The sequence below is a fragment of the Entelurus aequoreus genome, linkage group LG02 (assembly GCF_033978785.1).
Source record: "Entelurus aequoreus isolate RoL-2023_Sb linkage group LG02, RoL_Eaeq_v1.1, whole genome shotgun sequence".
Taxonomy (NCBI): Eukaryota; Metazoa; Chordata; class Actinopteri; order Syngnathiformes; family Syngnathidae; genus Entelurus; species Entelurus aequoreus.
The window spans coordinates 48983715-49004245 of record NC_084732.1 but is presented as its reverse complement, the minus strand read 5'-3'; the positions used below and the strand labels follow the sequence as shown (position 1 = coordinate 49004245).

The following is a 20531-nucleotide window of genomic DNA, read 5'->3' as shown; positions in this document are numbered from 1 at the left end:
CTGAAAACTTCCCGGAAAGCACTCTCCTCTACAGTATCTCCCCCGCCCTCACTTGTCTCACCTCAAACACATGCTCATTGTCTCTTATCTTGAGTCGGCCTGGGAAGCACAGGAAGGAGGAATTCCTCCTCTCTGCTTTCTACTTCAAGGCCGGCCCAAGTGCGAGCACTTTGTCATTAGATGATTTGAAAGAAAAAGAGTACAATATGGAACATTAGCTATATGTAATATGACTATGAAAATTAATAAGTAACACAAAATATGGATATATGAAGATATATATATATATCCTTCAGTAGTTAGTCAAGCTTTACTCAAATAGTAATCTATATTTTTCTAAAACGAGTGATGGCGCCTTCCCGGTTAGGGTGAAGGACGTTCTTCCACAGCAAGCCCGTTTTGCCCCAGAAAGAGGGCCAATTATCAACAAACGTTAGTCCCTGTTCTGTACAAAAACTAGCGAGCCACTTGTTAAGTGAGACTAATCTGCTATCCCTCTCATCATTGCCTCTCGCAGGCAGGGGGCCAGAGACCAGTACTCGATGCAGAGCCATCTTTGTAACGAGATTACAAGTCCGAGCAATGTTCCTCTTTGTAATCTCTGTTTCATCCTAGTGTCATTGAAGCCAACGTGTACAACTATGTTTGCATAGCTAGTGGTGCGATTAGCATGTGTACGTGTTTACTTGGCCTGTTGCGAGTCAGCTCCCTAAGATTAGCATCAATGTCAGGTGCTCTGGCCCCGAGAATACACAAAATTATGACTCATTTACTAAGATGTATGTTTCAGTTGATGTGGTCCCCTTTGACTAAGATGTGGTGCCCGGTAGACTGGGGTGTAGGACTAGCTAAAGGGCTAAATCTATAATGCGTCTCAAACCGGTTCACTGTGGCTTGTAGGTCGCTTAGGGCTGCTACAAACTGGGCTAGTCAACACGCTACAGCTAACGCTAGCAAACGTGTCAGTGGCGACTAAAATTGTGAAATTACTCTGCTCTAACTGGCGGACACGGTCCTCTTGTAGGGCCAACCTATCCATGAGAACGGTGCACGCAGAGCACGGATACATACTCGCATTGTTTCTTTCACGGAATCGAGTTCTTGCAGTAGCAGCAGCGTGAGGGACCAGGACACCTTCGGATATATATATATATATATATATATATATATATATATATATATATATATATATATATATATATATACATATATATATATATATATATATATATATATATTATAGCTGCTAAACTAGTCATGGTTGAAAGCAAATATTCTCCGAAGGCGTCTGGTTGTCTTATCCGAGTGTATATATATATATATATATATATATATATATATATATATATATATATATATATATATACATATATATATATATATATATATATATATATCCAGTATATACATATGCATATATTTTTATGTATATATATATATATATATATATATATATATATATATATATATATATATATACAATTTTTGGGGGGGGCTTTTAAAAATAACCAGTTAACTGAAGTGATTAATTACAAAAAATGATCACATTAATCATGTATATACACAGATTATTCACACAATTTATTTTGATTTTGATTTATTTTGTACATGCTCCTTTACTTTAACCGTGGATGTTTACCTGAAGGGTAGTTATACGGTCAGCGATCTGGTCAATGCATGAGTGAGGAGACTCCGACTGGAGTGTTTCCTGGTAAATTTAACTTCAAAATACACCCAGACTAGACTTTAGATAAAACTGTCAACACACTTTGAGCAAATAAATGATATGCATTCAAGTAAAAAAATGTGTTCCTGTATTACATTGTTACATTAAAATTGCATTAGTGTCCAAATATTAGAGTGTTGTTAAATGTAATTTAAATCCCGCAAGCGAGTAACAACCTGTGAATATTAATGATCAATCCAAAACTGACAGCAATAGTATTAACTAAATACTCGCTAAAATTTAATCCAAATAAAATGGTCCTTTTCTAAAAAATTATAATTAGTTCACTTTATACGTCACAAGCCAATTTCCTGTGTGTACAAGGCATATATTTTCTGACTGTGATCAATCAATCAATATTCTTTATTTAACCAGGTAAAAACTAATTGAGATTAAAATCTGTTTTCCAAGAGTGACCTGGCCAAGAGGGCAGCAAAAACAAAGTTACAGAAATACATATCAAAACAACAGAAAACAGCAGCAGTCACACACCACAGTTACAAATAAATGACTTCCATATATTGACATAAAAACAATATATATAATGTTTCAGTAAAACAACTTAAAAACAAGTACAATACCCAATAGAAACAGTTTCTCAATCCTTTAAAATGGCCTGAAATTCCCCCAAAGTGATCAGCTCCAAGTAACCTCAGTTCCTTCTGTAAATTATTCCAGGACCATGGAGCAGCATAAGTGGCTAAGTGGCGATAGCAAAGACAATGCTAATGCAGTAGTCATCGACTATCTAAACCAGACCTGGGCATTCTGCGGCCCGTGGGCCACATCCGGCCCTTTGTGCGTCCCTGTCCGGCCCGCGTGAGGCCAATCATAAATTACAAAATACATTTTTAAAAAGTATCTATGTCGAAGGTGCAATACAATGGTGCTGCTTTTGTTTTGAAAAGCATTATTTGTATTACTTCCGTGTGGGACGGCATGGCTGGCGGTGCTGTGATTGTGAGTGAATGTGAACAGCTGCAATCACAAATTACAAATAAAGTTGAAAAAACATCTATGTCGTTGCGCGCAATACAACTGTGCAGCTTTTATTTTGAAAAGTGTTATTTATGGGCGTATGTCCGTGTGTAACCTGTGAGTGAAGGTGCACAGCGACAAGTGATGCACGGTTTACACCCGAGACGCTAAAAAGAGAAAAGTTGATGACGAATGGCTGTGTTTTCAACAAGACATGAACTACCAAGCAACTTTCCCTCTAAGGTGCACGCCTGCGCAATTGCACACTGCTCAAGCGTCCTCTGCGCACAGCAAATATATGCCGCGCACCAAATCAAATCCCATCTGAATTCTAAATAAAATAAACACATTTATTCTGTGTAATTTTGCAATGCAACTTTGAGTGACAGTGACAACAAGCGGCCCTAACGGTGTTCGTCAACACCGCTCAATTGAACACCGTTCAATTATTGTAACGTCTATCGAGATGCTTCGAGGCCAGGAATTATATTGATCACTTTATTGAGCAAAACTGTCAATATTCGGCCATAACCACACCAAAAACATGAGTAAAACACTCCTATCTCGAAAAACTAGTCATTTTCTGCCTTACAAACCAAGCCAAAACCAACTTGTCATCTGTCACCAACACGCATACCCACTAAACCACTGGTGCGTTTATGGCCACACAAAAAGTCGGACAACTCAAACATCACACAAAGTTACACTATGACTCCTCAGTCATACGTGTGCTTATTTTACTGTCATTTATTATAAATGTTAATTTATTTATATTAATCATGGAATGCTGTTACTAGAGAAAGTTACAGGAATGCACACTTCATCCTATGCTTACATTCATTGTGCAACATGAGGATGATTAAGGGGAACTAAATGTGATCTCTGAAAGGGGTACAAATGATTTCCAAAGCAGTGCTTTTGGTATAAAGTTAAGTTAGGTTAAATGAAAGTATTATTATTATTATTATTATTATTATTATTATTATTATTATTATTATTATTATTATTATTATTTATCTTACGGTATATATCAAAAATAATATTGAGCAAATTTAATTGAAATATTGTCAATGTGGCCCTCCAGCAGTGCTCGGGTTGCTCATGCGGCCCCCGATAAAAATTAATTGCCCTCCCCCTGATCTAAACAAATAGTCGACTAATCGGATTATGAAGCATATTCACTGGTTGTTACTTAGCCATAAGCTTTTAAATTCAGTTTGAGATAGTTTAGGCATGCATGCAACGAAGATGACTAATTCATTCTAAAAGCAAGGACAGACAAAAGTGCTGACTAAAGGTATTAATTAGCATACAAACAAAGGACAGTCAAAATAGCAGCAATAAAAACATTCAAAACACACAGCAAGTGTCCTTATAAAAAGAGTATTTTGTTATGATGATGTGTTTTAGAATGACGCACACAAGTGTACAGACAAAGTTTAGCTGGCAGACTTTGATTAAAATGTAAAACCACTTCACACAACTTTGTCTCTCTTGCTAACAGAGCTAGCTAAAAAACTAAGTAACTATCTTATCGAGGAGAGTTGCATTTGTTGGTGGCTAATTTTATTTTCTATTTTTGTGGATAATGTCGACAAATCGTTGCACCTCTATTATACATCATGGATGATTCTTTGATGGATCTTCTTCACCTTTCGTGTTATTTTTGCAGTAGTTTATTTTGTGTGGCTCTGTCTGAACTTCCTGTTCTTGACAGCCCTCCCTGTCCTTTCCCTGCTGTGTGTGGCAGTGTGGCCCTTGTGTACCTAGTTGTAGTACAGTTGTCCCTGGTTTATCACTATTAATTGGTTCCGGTCATAACCATGATGAATGAATTTCTGCAAAGTAGGAATCATTTATTATAAATCAGAGCTGCAGCATAAAAACCTGTTAACAACCTTCTAAATACATGTTTTCAACATAATGAGAACCTCTAGAAATAACACTCTCCTCTCTTTAGTTTATTTAGTCATTTATATGCTTGACAATGCTTAATTAAGGACCAATAAATTGTAGAATATGATAAAAATTATGTATTATGTACACAAAAAAAATCAGTAATGTGGTGCAATGCCATTTTGAAGCGCAATGTAGCGAGGGACGACTGTTCGCCTTTTAAAAATATTATTTTTGCCCAGAAGAACAACAGGTGTTTGCAATATTGTATGTATCATTCGAGACCAAGAATGGATTCTGGCTCAGTTTTTGTTGTGCCGCTCTTTGTGTGATTGGTGAAAGTCACGTAATGAATTTGATTGCTTATCAAGCAGGCACACACTGTTTATACTTTTTGCATTAAAGTCTGCTATCAGTCATATCCATGCATGTTAATGTTATGTCATAATGTTATCAGTATACTGTACAGTACGTATTGTTAGCAATGTGTGTCCTTGGTGGTGTAATAGAATAAGCTTCTGCCTTAAAGGCCTACTGAAACCCACTACTACTGACCACGCAGTCTGATAGTTTATATATCAATGATGAAATCTTAACATTGCAACACATGCCAATACGGCCGGGTTAACTTATAAAGTGCAATTTAAATTTCCCGCTAAACTTCCAGTTGAAAACGTCTATGTATGATGACGTATGCGCGTGACGTCAATCGTTTGAATCAGAAGTATTCGGACACATTGTATCCAATACAAAAAGCTCGGTTTTCATCGCAAAATTCCACAGTATTCTGGACATCTGTGTTGGTGAATCTTTTGCAATTTGTTTAATGAACAAATGAAGACTGCAAAGAAGAAAGCTTTAGGTGGGATCGGTGTATTAGCGGCTGGCTGCAGCAACACAACCAGCAGGACTTTGACTTGGATAGCAGACGCGCTATCCGACGCTGGCCGCCGACCGCATTGATGATCGGAGTGAAGTCCTTCGTCGCTCCGTCGATCGCTGGAACGCAGGTGAGCACGGGTGTTGATGAGCAGATGAGGGCTGGCTGGCGTAGGTGGATAGCTAATGTTTTTAGCATAGCTCTGTGAGGTCCCGTTGCTAAGTTAGCTTCAATGGCGTCGTTAGCAACAGCATTGTTAAGCTTCGCCAGGCTGGAAAGCATTAACCGTGTAGTTACATGTACATGGTTTAATAGTATTGTTGATTTTCTGTCTATCCTTCCAGTCAGGGGTTTATTTCTTTTGTTTCTATCTGCAGTTAAGCCCCAATGCTATCACGTTAGCTCTGTAGCTAAAGTGCTTCGCCGATGTATTGTCGTGGAGATAAAAGTCACTGTGAATGTCCATTTTGCGTTCTCGACTCTCATTTTCAAGAGGATATAGTATCCGAGGTGGTTTAAAAATACAAATCCGTGATCCACAATAGAAAAAGGGAGAAGAGTGTGGAATCCAATGAGCCAGCTTGTACCTAAGTTACGGTCAGAAGCGAAAAAAGATGCGTCCTGCACTGCCCTCTAGTCCTTCACTCTCACGTTCCTCATCCACGAATCTTTCATCCTGGCTCAAATTAATGGGGTAATCGTCGCTTTCCCTCGGTCCGAATCGCTCTCGCTGCTGGTGTAAACAATGGGGGAAATGTGAGGAGCCTTTCAACCTGCGACGTCACGCTACTTCCGGTACAGGCAAGGCTTTTTTTTTTAATCAGCGACCAAAAGTTGCGAACTTTATTGTCGATGTTCTCTACTAAATCCTTTCAGCAAAAATATGGCAATATCGCGAAATGATCAAGTAATGACACATAGAATGGATCTGCTATCCCCCGTTTAAATAAAAAAAATTCATTTCAGTAGGCCTTTAATGGCAAAAGGGTGTCCGTTCGATTCTTTAATCAATCAATCAATCAATCAATCAATCAATCAATCAATCAATCAATCAATCAATCAATCAATCAATCAATCAATCAATCAATCATTGTATTTCTATAGCCCTTAATCACAAGTGTCTTTACGTGATTCACAACTCACTATAGGCTCACATATGTCATGTCTGTTCATGTTTTTGTTTTGGCCATGTGTTTGTTTTTTGGACTCTTTTTAGTTCCTGGTTGCACTTCCTTGTTTGGTTTGGTTTTCCATGGTCACCCATTAGTTTTCACCTGTCATGTCACGCACCTGTTTCACGTTTGAGTCACGCACCTGTTGTTAATCATGTCTGTTATTTAAGTCTTTCTTTCTGTTCACTCGTTCTTGCGTTCATTGTCTTTGTCACATCGGTTCATGTCCCTTGCTGAACAAGTAAGTTTTCAGAGTCCACGTCATAGCTTCTGCTCAGTAGCAGCTTCATTTGTGTTTTTTGGCACGCTTGCCTTTTTGCTTTATTGTTTGCTTTTTGATGGTAGTTTGAGTGATTTATATTGAATAAATCCAAGCTCACCTTCACGCTGTCGTCCGGAGCCGTTTTTTGCATTGGAAGAACAATCCCGCAGCCAGCTGCGTCCCACCCACGTGACAACCTAGGCTCCATTGTAAGCAGACTTTTGATCGCATTTATTTAAAATTTAGAACACAATAATTATTTCTGATCATAGTCCAATTCAAATCAACGTAAGCTTTCCTCCAGTCGCTTTCCAATTCAAACAAAGGAAAATTAATATTTCTTTATTAGAAAGTGAGGAAAATAAATTACAAATTAAAGAATTTATTTCAGATTTTATTAAAAATAACCCGGATTCTGTCTCTGACATTTCCACAATATGGGAAGCACGTAAAGTGTTGTGTAAGAGGATAACTTATTAGGATTGCAAGCTTTAAGAATAAAAAACAATGTGCTGAAGAAAATGAATTATTGAATGGAATCCAAACAGTATAATCGGGAAACATGGAAAAAACTTTGCAAACAAAGAATGGAATATGATAATATATAAAGCAGAAGGTTGAATATAAAATTAATAGGGAAAAATTAAAGTTTCATGAATACGGCGAGCAAGCTGGAAAGCTCCTTGCGTTTAAGATTAAAGAAGCAGATGACTAGAAATCCTATATCTAATATTAAACTTCAGATGGTAGTATTTCTGTTGACCCCAAGCAAATCAATGAAACGTTTAGAACATTTTATACAAATCTATATAAGCCTGAGAAGATTGTAGCATAGAAGCTATGCAGTCATATTTAAATGCAATACAACTGCCATCCTTATCAGAGCATGACAAAAAATCACTGGAGGAACCTATACAATTAATAGAAATTCAAAAAGCTATAAATTAATTTGCAAAAAATAAATCTCCTGGCCCTGATGGCTACAATACAGAATTTTATCAAATATTCAGTGAAGATTTGTTTCTCTATTACTACAAATGTACCAATCTTCATTTAATAAACAATTGTTTTCTCCAACCTTCAATTTTTCTCATATCTCATTGATACATAAAAAGGATAAAGACCCATTGTTTTGCAGTAATTACCGTCCTTTATCCCTAGCCAATATGGACAATAAAATCTTGGCAAAAATCTTAGCCACACGATTATCAAATGTAATAGGAACATTAATTCATACTGACCAAACTGGCTTCATGGTGGGTTGACAATCTTCAGATAATACAAGGAAATTGTTTAATGTTATTTACTATGCTAGAAGTCTCCCTTATCCCACAGCAGTATGTACTGTTGATGTGGAGAAGGCATTTGACCGCATAAACTGGTCATTTATGTTTTGCACATTACGTGAATTTGGATTTGGAGATAATTTTATACAATGGATTAAAAAAAAGAAATTTTTTTATTCAAACGGGGACAGCAGATCCATTCTATGTGTCATACTTGATCATTTCGCGATATTGCCATATTTTTGCTGAAAGGATTTAGTAGAGAACATCGACGATAAAGTTCGCAACTTTTGGTCGCTGATAAAAAAGCCTTGCCTGTTCCGGAAGTAGCGTGACGTCGCAGGTTGAAGGGCTCCTCACATTTCCCATTGTTTACACTAGCAGCGAGAGCGATTCGGACCGAGAAAGCGACGATTACCCATTAATTTGAGCGAGGATGAAGATTCGTGGATGAGGCACGTGAGAGTGAAGGACTAGAGTGCAGTGAGGGACGTATCTTTTTTCGCTCTGATCGTAACTTAGGTAAAAGGGCTCATTGGATTCCACACTTTCTCCTTTTTCTATTGTGGATCACGGATTTGTATTTTAAACCACCTCGATTACTATATCGTCTTGAAAATGAGAGTTGAGAACGCGAAATGGACATTCACAGTGACTTTTATCTCCACGACAATACATCCGTGAAGCACTTTAGCTACAGAGCTAACGTGATAGCATCGTGCTTAAATGCAGATAGAAACAAAATAAATAAGCCCCTGACTGGAAGGATAGACAGAAGATCAACAAAACTACTATCAGGAGACACCGAACCAAACACTGGACCTGTAACTACACGGTTAATGCTGTGCCGGCTGTCGAAGCCTAGCAATGCTGTTGCTAACGACGCCATTGAAGCTAACTTAGCTACGGGACCTTGTCAGAGCTATGATAAAAACATTAGCGCTCCACCTACGCCAGCCCTCATCTGCTCATCAACACCCGTGCTCACCTGCGTTCCAGCGATCGACGGCGCAACGAAGGACTTCACCCGATCATCGATGCGGTCGGCGGCTAGCGTCATATAGCGCGTCTGCTATCCAAGTCAAAGTCCTCCTGGTTGTGTTGCTGCAGTCAACCGCTAATACACCGATCCCACCTACAGCTTTCTTCTTTGCAGTCTCCATTGTTCATTAAACAAATTGCAAAAGATTCACCAACACAGATGTCCAGAATACTGTGGAATTTTGCGATGAAAACAGAGCTGTTTGTATTGGGATACAATGTGTCCGAATACTTCCGTTTCAACCATCGACGTCACGTGCAAACGTCATCATACATAGACGTTTTTAACCGGAAGTTTCACGGGAAATTTAAAATTGCACTTTATAAGTTAACCCGGCCGTATTGGCATGTGTTGCAATGTTATGATTTCATCATTGATGTATAAACAATCAGACTGCGTGGTCGATAGTAGTGGGTTTCAGTAGGCATTTAAGATGCTTTATACAAGGCCCATGGCATCAGTCAAAACCAATAATCATATTTCAGATCATTTTTCGTTAAAAAGAGGAGTAAAACAGGGCTGTCCTGCATCTGGATTATTATTTAATTTGGTTATTGAACCCTTAGCTGCAAAAATAAGAAGTGAAAATAATATTCATGGTATAAAAATTGGCTCTCAGTATAATAAGCTATCGATGTATTGTGACGACATAATTCTCTACCTGTCACATGTTAACTCCTCTCTTCACTATATCAATAATATCATCACTGAATATGGCTGTTTATCAGGGTATAAAGTCAATTGGGACAAATGTGAAATATTACCACTTAATAAACACTGCAAGAAATCACAAGGTCAGAACTCCAAAATTAAATGGAAAGAGGCAGAAATCATATTTCTAGGACTACATATTACACCAAACCTTTATACAAGCAGAGATTTAAATCTTAAATATTTAAAAAATAAGATAGAATCCAAAATGGAACGCTGGTCATGTCTCCAAATATCACTTTGGGGTCGGGTGAACATAGTAAAAATGAGTATACTGCCAGCAGTTAATTATATACTGAAAATGATGCCTGTCCTAATTAATAAACGTTGGTTTAAGAAAATACATACAATGATATCACATTTTATATGGTATGGAAAGAAGACCAGATGTTCATACTTAAGGTTGTCTTGTACACAAGATAAAGGAGGACTACAATTACCAAACTTCTTACATTATTATATTTCCTTCGGTTGTGAACAAGCAAGCCACTTGTTTCATTCTTCTGCAGATAAGAACTGGATCAACAAAGAAAAATATATGTTAATGAATTTGGACATTGATGTGGGGAGTTTATATTATATTACAAAAATACCTAATGAATTGAGGCAGAGCCCAATAGAAGCCACATTTAACATTCTAAAACTGTGTCAGAAAATACTAGGAATCAACCCAATGACATCTGTAAATCAACCTGTAGAGGTCCTGCTCTACCGGGTTCTTTGGACCACCCAAGATGGACATTACAGCTGTGTCCATCTTTGCGTATAATGATTTATTTTTCAATAATTGGTGCTTTTCAGCCATGTGTCGGTTTCTCCACCATCAACAACCTTTCTCCTTCCCGACCGCTCCCTTTTACGGAGCGGCAGGTCATCAGACAATCACTCACAGCTGTGTCACCTATGCACCTGCCGCTAATCTCGAAGCCGGTCCTGACACGCCCCGCTTCTCCGCAGGCCCGCAGGCCACGCCCCACCACACAACCGCTTTGGTACAATCCTAATATCATAATTAATAAAAAAATGTGGTTAAATGGACAACATGGAAAGACAGAGGTATTACTAAACCTCATCATATTATTAATAAAAACTCTTTTAAACCGTTCAATGATTTAGTTGATCAATATAATGTACCCAGAAATCATTTTTTAAATTTTATCTCTTTAAAACACGCTGTAAATGAATGCAAATCCTCTGAAAGTATGTCTTTAAAAAGCCATGAACTGGAAGATGCACTTTTTAATCAAGATACAATTAAGAAATTAATTAAACTATTTTATGGAATAATAAATGAACACCACACTAGAAATGCAAATGATGCATGTGTTCGGAAATGGATGATGGACTTAAACATTTTAGATGAAAGAGACATATCATGGAATGATATTTGGAAAAATGCCAATAAGCCCTTTAGAAGAATTAAAGATAAGTTGACTCAATTTAAGATATTGAATAGGTTGTATTTTACATCTTCTCAGCTGTTTAAAATTGGTGTAGTAGATAGCAAGTTATGTATGAAGTGTCGGGCAGCTGAGGGAAATCTTGTTCATTTATTGTGGGAATGTCAGAGAATAAAAGAGTTATGGTTGAAAACACCAAAAGAAGCAATCACATTCCTTAATATAAACATCCCAATGACACTGCAAACTTGTATTCTTGGGGATCTCCATCAATTTAGTAACGTGTCATCAAAGAGAAAAAATGCATTTCTTTCAATGTGCATAATAACAAAAAGGGTAATATTTAAAAAATGGATAGATGTTGATAGTCCAACTCATAATGACTGGTACACACAAGCTATGGAGATGATATCAGTAGAAAAAACTGCATTCAGTTTAGATAATAATGAGTCATATATTAGGAATATGGGATCCATTAGGAATATGGGATCCATTATTTAAATGTGTTTTAACTATTAAATAAACCAAAATATGACTTATTATATCTTTGTGGAAAATATTGGACACAGTGTGTTGTCAAGCTTATGAGATGCGATGCAAGTGTAAGCCACTGTGACACTATTGTTAATTTTTTATTATTTTTATTAATGTTTTTAGTGATAATATCAATGAGGGATTTTTAATCACTGCTATTTTGAAATTGTTACTAATATTGATACTGTTGTTGATAATATTCAATTTTGTTTCACTACTTTTAGATTGTTCCGTGTCATGTTTGTGTGTCCTCAATTGCTCTCAATTGAGGACACAATTGCTTACTCAATTGCTTTTTGCTATTCTGAATGTTGCTGGGTCGGGTTTGGTTTTGGAATTGTATTGCGTTGTTATGGTATTGTCCTGTATTGTTTTGTTGAATTGATTAATAAATTCATTAAAACAATTTTTTTTAAAATTAAAATTTAAATTAAAAATATAATTAAAAAAATTATAAATCCATCGTCATGTCTCTCATAATTATTGTGAACAATAAGCAAATTCCAAAAAAGTAAGCAGAATAAGACGTGCAATCCATTTTGCGTCTCTGCCTTCATTAATATGAATATATGCTGATCATCGAAACGCACACAATACTGGAAAGAGAAAAAACAAATATATTATACAGCCCATGCAATGTGATCTGTCAACACCCATTATCGTTTTGAGAGCACTATTTGTCGTATTATTTAGTACGTTTCAACCAGTGGCGTGCGGTGAGGTTAATGTCTGGTGAGGCACGACTGCATCATCACAGTCAGATTTACAAACATATGAACCTGCAGTGCAGGTGTACCTAATGTTGTGTCCCTGCGGTCGTTCGCGGCTCCTGCAGCGCGAGCATTGTTGTTTTTGCACTTTTTGGCTTCTTGTTAAGTGACTTTTATTGGGTGGATTCGGTCTTGCACGTGGAGGGTTTGGGTGTGGGCTTTGGGTGGTGTGGCCGCGGCGCTCCCGTCGGGCGGTGCATTCTGCGGCGGAGGTGCTTGGCACCAGGAGGCGGGGTTATGAGACGAGCCTCTCACAGTGCATCTCCGCAGCAGTATTATGATCGCTCAGCACAAGAAATACGTTACACACATACAGTTGTTGACAAAATACACTGTACATTATATACCTCAGCTAACTAAACTATGGAAATGTATAATATAACTCATATAGCAATACGGTCTCACTGCACAGCAGGCCAGCAGTTAGCCGAGTCATTGCGCACAATCCATGTTGAGGCACAACGCAGTGACGTGCCTCAACTGGCTGCTGATCACCGCACCGTCTCTTCTCAGTATTTGAACGGCAAATGTGAAAATAAAAATAAAAATAATCTAAAACTGGTGAAGTTAAATGGAAAATAACTTTAGTATAATCACTGGATATATATAACAGTTTAATTATTATTTTTTTCTTTTTACTTTTTTTTTTCTTTCCATGATGGCAGGTGAGGCCGTGCCTCCCCTGCCTCTAGTGACTGCACGCTACTGGTTTCAACATATTTGGATGTTAAGAAATAAAAAAACATTAGACACATGGTGTATTTAGCAAAATATTTTTATAATTTCATAGCTGCCAGAAGACTTAAGGGGCTGATTAAAATAAAAATTAAATGATGCCTTTTGGTGTCATTTAATGATTTTATTTTAATGACATAAAATATATATTAACATACTGTATCCTAAATGATAAAAACGTCTTGAGCACAGTAGTGCAGCACCTTCTGCTGTAAAAAAAGAAAAAAGAAAAGAAGAATGGTTACAATGTAGATGCACTGGACGACTGCTGCTAAAATGCCCATAAAAAGTGGTCGATGCCTCCTGCTTGTTTGAAAACATAGCAAAACGCCACAGGTAGGAGCATGATAACATGAATGGGCAGTAAATGAGACACACAAAATCCTCATAATTATAAAGTGTCTGTGACACTTTTTAATTACACAGTAGATCATATGCAACACGCCCACTAATAGATTGCACACGCTGTTTAGCTCGTGGTATTTGGATCTTAGTAAATCAGGCTCTAAGTTTCATATCTCCTTGGGAGAGAAAATGCTCATCTGACAGCAAGATAGAGCATTGTTCAGCTGGTGGCCTATTTTTACAGTACATGTACAGTACATCATAACACCACCGCCTGCAGGACGCAATCCATCCAGCGGATCTACTCTAGACTCCCCAAAAACCCACCTCAGAGACATCCCTCATCCAAAGTGAAATACTAACTCCCACAAGAGATATGTTGGCTTCCCTTTTTTAGTGAAACAAAACATGGAATCTCTGCTTAGCTGTCTGCTCTCGGCATCTTTCCTGAGATCCTTTCCCTAACCACTTCCTGTTGCCTCCCTCACAGTCACAGACAACATCACTTCCCCACTTCTTGTCTGCTGCTCGGCTGCTCCCCTCATCCCCGGGCCAGGATGAATGACATTCAGGAGGCCACCTCCCCTGCCACCAGCCTCGGTGGTCCGGCGACCTGCGTCTCCAAAGTGGAGCTGCGAGTGTCTTGTAAAGCTCTACTGGACCGAGACACTCTCAATAAGTCCGACCCTTGTGTGATCCTCATGGCCCAGACCAGCGGACAGTGGACGGAGGTGAGGGACTTTTTTTCCCCCCATCTGTGTGATAAATGAATGCTTTGTTCGTGAGAGGACTTTTGAAATGTTCTCAATTTATTAGCAGTTTAAAAAGTAATTTTGAGAAATTCCAAGTCAGAAAAACAGTCCTGGGTGTCGTCTGCCTCTCACTACTTGGCTCAACTTTCCTTTTGACAGCAGAAGGGGAAGAAGATGAAGGAATGGCTCCAAAAGAAACTATTTACTGTACAATGCATCTTGCACAGTGCCTTCTTACATCATATGTTAATTATGTAAATATTTTAGGGTCTCTCATTGTGTAGTAAACATACAGTAGGCTAAAAATGTATACATAGCTGAAGTTAGCTGAGCATGTTTAAAACAAATTGTTGGCAAACCCCAAGGCTTTTAGGGCCCTAAACATGTTGTATGTGGCCCCATTTTGTGGTTTATTATTATTAGGGTTTTATTTTTTAGGATGCAAATCAAATTAAATTATTCGAAGCTCCAAATAACAATAGTTACTGAGAATGTAAAGAGTGCACATCATGTGATTCCCCCAAGTGTTTGTTGTCCTAAACCAGGGGTGTCCAACTCATTTTTATTGAGGGCCACATCACAATTATGGCTGCTCTCAGAGGGCCACATGTAATAGTGAATATTTATGAATACAAACACTCAAATGAGCAGACATTTGAGTGTTTATTTTCGATAACCCCCCCCAAGAAAAAACTTTTAAAAAAGAATGATGTTTGTAACATTAGATTATATTAAAGTGTAGAACAATGCCATTGCATGTGCCACATTTTTCTGTCAACATTTAAAGACCAACTACTTTTAGCCAAAAAGTGTTTTTAAAAAAAAAAATTCCAGCCTTTTGCAGGCCACATCAATGAAATGGTGGGCCAAGTAAAATTATTTGGTGGATGTGGTTGACATACTTGCCAACCCTCCCGGATTTTCCAGGAGACTCCCGGAATTCAGCGCCTCTCCCGAAAACCTCCCGGAAGAAATTTTCTCCCGAAAATCTCCCGGGATTCAGCCGGAGCTGGAGGCCACGCCCCCTCCAGCTCCATGCGGACCTGAGTGGGGACAGCGGCGACAGTCTGTTTTCACGTCCGCTTTCCCACGATATAAACAGCGTGCCTGCCCAATCACATTATAACTGTAGAATGATCGAGGGCGAGTTCTTGGTTTCTTATGTGGGTTTATTGTTAGGCAGTTTCATTAACGTCCTCCCAGCGCGGTAACAACACACAACAACAGCAGTCACGTTTTCGTCTACTGTAAAGCAGTTCGTCTGCCGTAAACAGCAATGTTGTGAAACTCTTAAACAGGACAATACTGCCACCTACTGGATAGCCTCCGGAACACTGAAATTCAAGTATTTATTTTATTTATATGTATAATAAAATAATTATATATATATATATATATAGCTAGAATTCACTGAAAGTCAAGTATTTCATATATATATATATATATATATATATATATATATATATATATATATATATATATATATATATATATATATATATATATATATATATATATGAAATACTCAAGTTGGTGAATTCTAGCTGTAAATATACTCCTCCCCTCTTAACCCGCCCCTCCCCCGCCCAACCCCCGACTAATTTCTCAATGATTTATTTTTTAAACATTTTACTTAAAAGCCTCATGACAAACAAATACCGACATTTTATCTAAAGGACCCCTCTAATGCTGACAACGTTGGCACTTATTTCATATTTCTGGGCCGAAAAATAATGCCTGCAGGTAAAATTTCCTTCAGAAAAGACGCAGTAGTGATTTTAAGCTTGTTTTCTAACGAGTTTCAGCACATTTTGGTACGCTCAATTTTAGCTCTAAAATGTGGGCGGGCCTGCATCAGCCGGCTGACGTCGCTTACAAAAGACTGGAGGCAATTTCCTGTTGCTTAATTTGTGTTTTGGTAGCATCTTCTTCCCAAATCCTGATATTTTAATGCAGAATTGAAAGAAAAACTAAGCCTGCCTACATTTCCAAATGATGGGAATATGAGGAAAGTATGGACCTCTCTAGTGAAATTCACCAGGCAAAATGGTACTGACCAAGCGAGAGGAATGTAATTAGCAGCTATTATTTGAATGATTCTGGCTTTTGAAGAAGAAGGGCTCCGATTGGAGTTTGGTTGGGGGAAAAAAGTAAAAGACTGAAGCTAAATGAGATCAGTGAAATCAGGAGCACCCCGTAGGGAAGAAATACTGAGTCAGAACCTGTGGAAAAATGGAGAAAGAAGAGCATTAAAAAATTAGATAAAAGAAGGTGAGCCACTTGTATTCTATTTTGCATCCTCTTCTACTGATGTTTTTCTCATGATGCTTGAGGAAAAGCTGAAAGTGCATGAGGAAACACAGGCTATGGTGTTTATGGAAGAGGACAGAGGTCCGGAAATGGTGATTTTCTTTTGTGTTAAACATATCACTTTATGAATAATTTATCATGGACCAGGGCGACAAAAACATGCCATTGAGTGATTAAAATAACACTTTGACATGCCTTTATACACTCTGTCTATGCGGGGAAATGGGCTCCAGTTCTGAAGATGACATCACACCAAGAGGAGCGGCATAGCGAGTCTGGAGATGGAAAGTGGGCGTTCCAAACTCGTTATCTATTGATTACTCAAAAAATAATTGATATTATGGGGAAAGCAAAAAATACACAATGGGAACTTGCTAGTGAAATTTCAGTCATCTGAACCATTTGGGTTGGCATGCTGGCCGACACTTCTACCTTGTCTACGCCCCCTAACTCGCCCTGGCCTGCGAGGCCTGCTGGTTATCATTCTTCAGCTTGCGGTGGAATCGATCGTATTATTTCGGACCTTTCTTTTGACTTATTAAGACATGAATCTATTGTGCAGTGGGTGAGTGATCGTGCCATGTTTTTGACTTGATGAATAATTTTGTCTTCCTACTCATTAACTTTTAAATATTATTATTATTAGGCTAAATGATAATAATAATATCATTATGATCATTATCATTATCATACTTTAATTATCACTAATAAGAATATAATAATAATAACAATTAATATTATTAATGCCATCATTACTATTAATAATATTTTTCATAATTTGGAATAACTGTGGGATTGGTGTTAGTAAAAAGATGCTATTCCTATTGTTTGAGTGTAATGTTACAACTCTAATGTGTACCTTGAAATTGGCATTACCAGCACCCCTTGTAGTTTTGGGAAGTTGTTTCACTAATATTGTCTTCTGTAGTATTTTGCTCAACTTTTTAGAACATTTCCTGGTGAAATTCTTGCGTGTGCATGTTCATATGCTCGTGGGATTGAGTTGTTCTCCAGTTTCAAACGTCTGTTTTCTTGGACTGCTCCCAGGCTGAGTTGGAGTGTGGGAGGCTTGTCTGTTATTTGCCTGTTAAATCGTGGGCAAAAGCCAAAAAACAATCAGGAGATTCATTCAATTACAAGTGATGTTTTTCCTGTAACTTGGTACTTAAAAAGTCTCCTATTTTTAAAGGAAATGGATTATAATTGTAACTGGACTTCTGTGTTGTTCTTTTCCTGGACGCATTTGTGACTCACATGAGTTCAGTGTGCCCTTTATCTCCAGTGTCTGTTTATCTGTCTGTCAGTCTATCTACCCATCCATCCATCCATCCGTCCGTCCGTCTGTCTGTCCAATCATCCATCCATCCATCCATCTGTCCATTGATCTCCACAAATAAAGTGTTCATAGCAGAGATGATTAAAGGCAACTTTAATTTACATCGACAGAGATGTGTGTGTAGTTGAGGTTTCACACCCCCAACAACAGCAACATCCAAGCTCCTGGCACAAACTATCCTCTGTTCCCTAGATTAGGTCTCATCAACAAACAGACGCATCAAACTCATCCCAAGTCTGTCCATCCAGATGGCACAAAGAGAGGGGGAGGAAAGCAATGATAAAGAGACATCAGATCAGATGATTGCATTTAGCCAAAATGGAAATTAGTGTGTAAGGACATCCACAGGTTACATTTGACAATAATTAATATTATTATGCAAAGCATGGTGGTGTATTAGAGTTTCAAATTGGATACCTCTGCGTGGCGTTTGTATGTTCTCCGCATGTGTGCACCCAAAAGCATGCATAGCTACTCTTAATTGTCCATATTTGTCCATACAGTCCTGTCATGGACTTGTGGCCAGATCATGGTGACCAAAGTCAGTGAAGACAGACTAAACAGGAAAAAGTGACAGAAAATGATAAATAAATGAACAATAGCCAGGCATGACTTTTTATTCCACAGCCAAACAGACACCACAACATAACATTCCTAGTTACTAATGTGATTTCTTTTTGGTTTTGTCATTATGGATGACTCATAGAAAAAAAACAAAAAACAATGTTCACAATCAATAACCCTGAGTATATAAAAGCTTGGAAGCGCCGAATAGTTTTTGTCTTGTATAAAACACATTGTTGTCTTCAACTGCAGACGTCCACCAGGGCCAAACCATCTGAGTTTCATTCAGCACCAAAGTGTAAAATACAGAACTCGCCTACATTTTTACCATAAATTATTCATAGAGAAATCAAAATCTTGGAAAATCTTAACTGACCTTACCTAACTCAGAGCTGTCTAAACGTTTGCACCTGGGGGCTGCATTATGAAAAATCAAAGGATGCAAGAGGCTAAAAATAGTTATATCTGTACATTTAAAACAAGTAGTTGTGTTATTAGTTATTATTGTCAACATTTCCATCTTTACCCTTGACAGTGTGTCCTTTTGCTCCAATTTTCCCATATTTGCTATATTTCCCCATAGGTCATTTTATTTCTACAATGTGTCGCAGGCCACAAAGGCCCCCCCCGGACACCTCTCATCCAACCCACCCCTCTGCAAATTTTTTAGGTAACAACTGATGGAGCCCTGTAGTACGCCTCAGATTGCTGTGATGTAAACCATGTGACGATTTTCCCTAAATACTCACATTAAAACCTAAAAATAAAGATACTTTTAAACATTACAATGTGTTAAATGGGTTTCAGTCTGAAATTTGCAATTCATTTTGAGTCATTGAAACATTAATTAGAACCTTTGATAGAAAATAATGAGAAAATTCAGGATTTTTTTTCTACATTTTCATTCTTCTTTGTTTTATAAACATGCCCATATACAGGTGACCTTGTGCAACTCCGGACTGCATTAAAATATTTATAGATTTACAAAAAGCTACAGGATGGAGCAGATGGGGCCTCAGAGAGCTCAACTTTCTTGTCAGGCAGTGAAAGGCAGACATGGACGCTTTCTCAGATTAAATGTCAGAGCCCTCCAATCTTCTCTCATATCTTCCTCTTCACTGATCCTGGAAATGTTCTCTTTGCTGTGCCGTGGTCTTCCTCAGTACGAGCACATTTGTATCAGGAATCTATTTTATAGCATTCCACTCTTTTGTGAAAATATATAGAGCTTCTCCAAACCAATAGTTCCCAGATTCTGATGATTGATGAAACGAAAATGAGTTAATTTCCTTTCAGTTGGACAGGACAGAAGTAATCAAGAGCAACTTGCACCCAGTCTTCGCCAAGGTTTTCTCCTTGGACTACTACTTTGAAGAAGTTCAGAAGCTGCGCTTTGAAGTGTACGACATCCACGGTACTCATAGCATCGGGACGCGTGATGACGACTTCCTGGGTGGCGTGGAGTGTACGCTTGGCCAGGTAAACATGTTCACTTTGTCTTGATAGTGTCCATAATGCTATATTTTGATGCTCTGTTGAACTGCATGAATTTGAAGTTTGAGGGTCATTTCCTGTGTTGTATCACCAAATTCTGGGTCCCCTCACAAAAGACTCTAATTGGCCCCCCATCCCAGCCTAAACCCGATTTGTAAAAAAAAACATATTGTTGCATTGATTTGATTCAAATTCACTTTTAAAAGCACACTTAAATTAAATTAAATTCAAAAGATGGGATTAACATATCTAAAACATATCTAGAACATATCCAGATAAACCCCCCTAAATAATATGGTTTTGTTTGAAAAAAAGTTTCTTCTTTTTACAGAAGTAGT

The 20531-nt window shown here is 37.9% G+C and overlaps 1 protein-coding gene across 3 annotated transcripts in view; it reads left to right on the top strand.

Annotated features, from left to right (window-relative positions):
* cpne7 (copine VII) overlaps positions 1–20531 on the top strand; it is a 136401-nt gene that overhangs the window by 14705 nt on the left and 101165 nt on the right. Inside the window, exons 1-3 of one of the 3 annotated variants that reach the window (XM_062028265.1) lie at positions 6863–6893; positions 14228–14468; positions 19996–20178. In XM_062028265.1, the coding sequence (XP_061884249.1) occupies positions 14295–14468; positions 19996–20178 (357 nt within the window). In that variant the 5' untranslated portion in view covers positions 6863–6893; positions 14228–14294. Of the gene's footprint in view, positions 1–6862; positions 6894–7015; positions 7124–14227; positions 14469–19995; positions 20179–20531 lie in introns of those variants that run through there. The other 2 variants (XM_062028276.1, XM_062028259.1) reach the window with 2 other exon arrangements.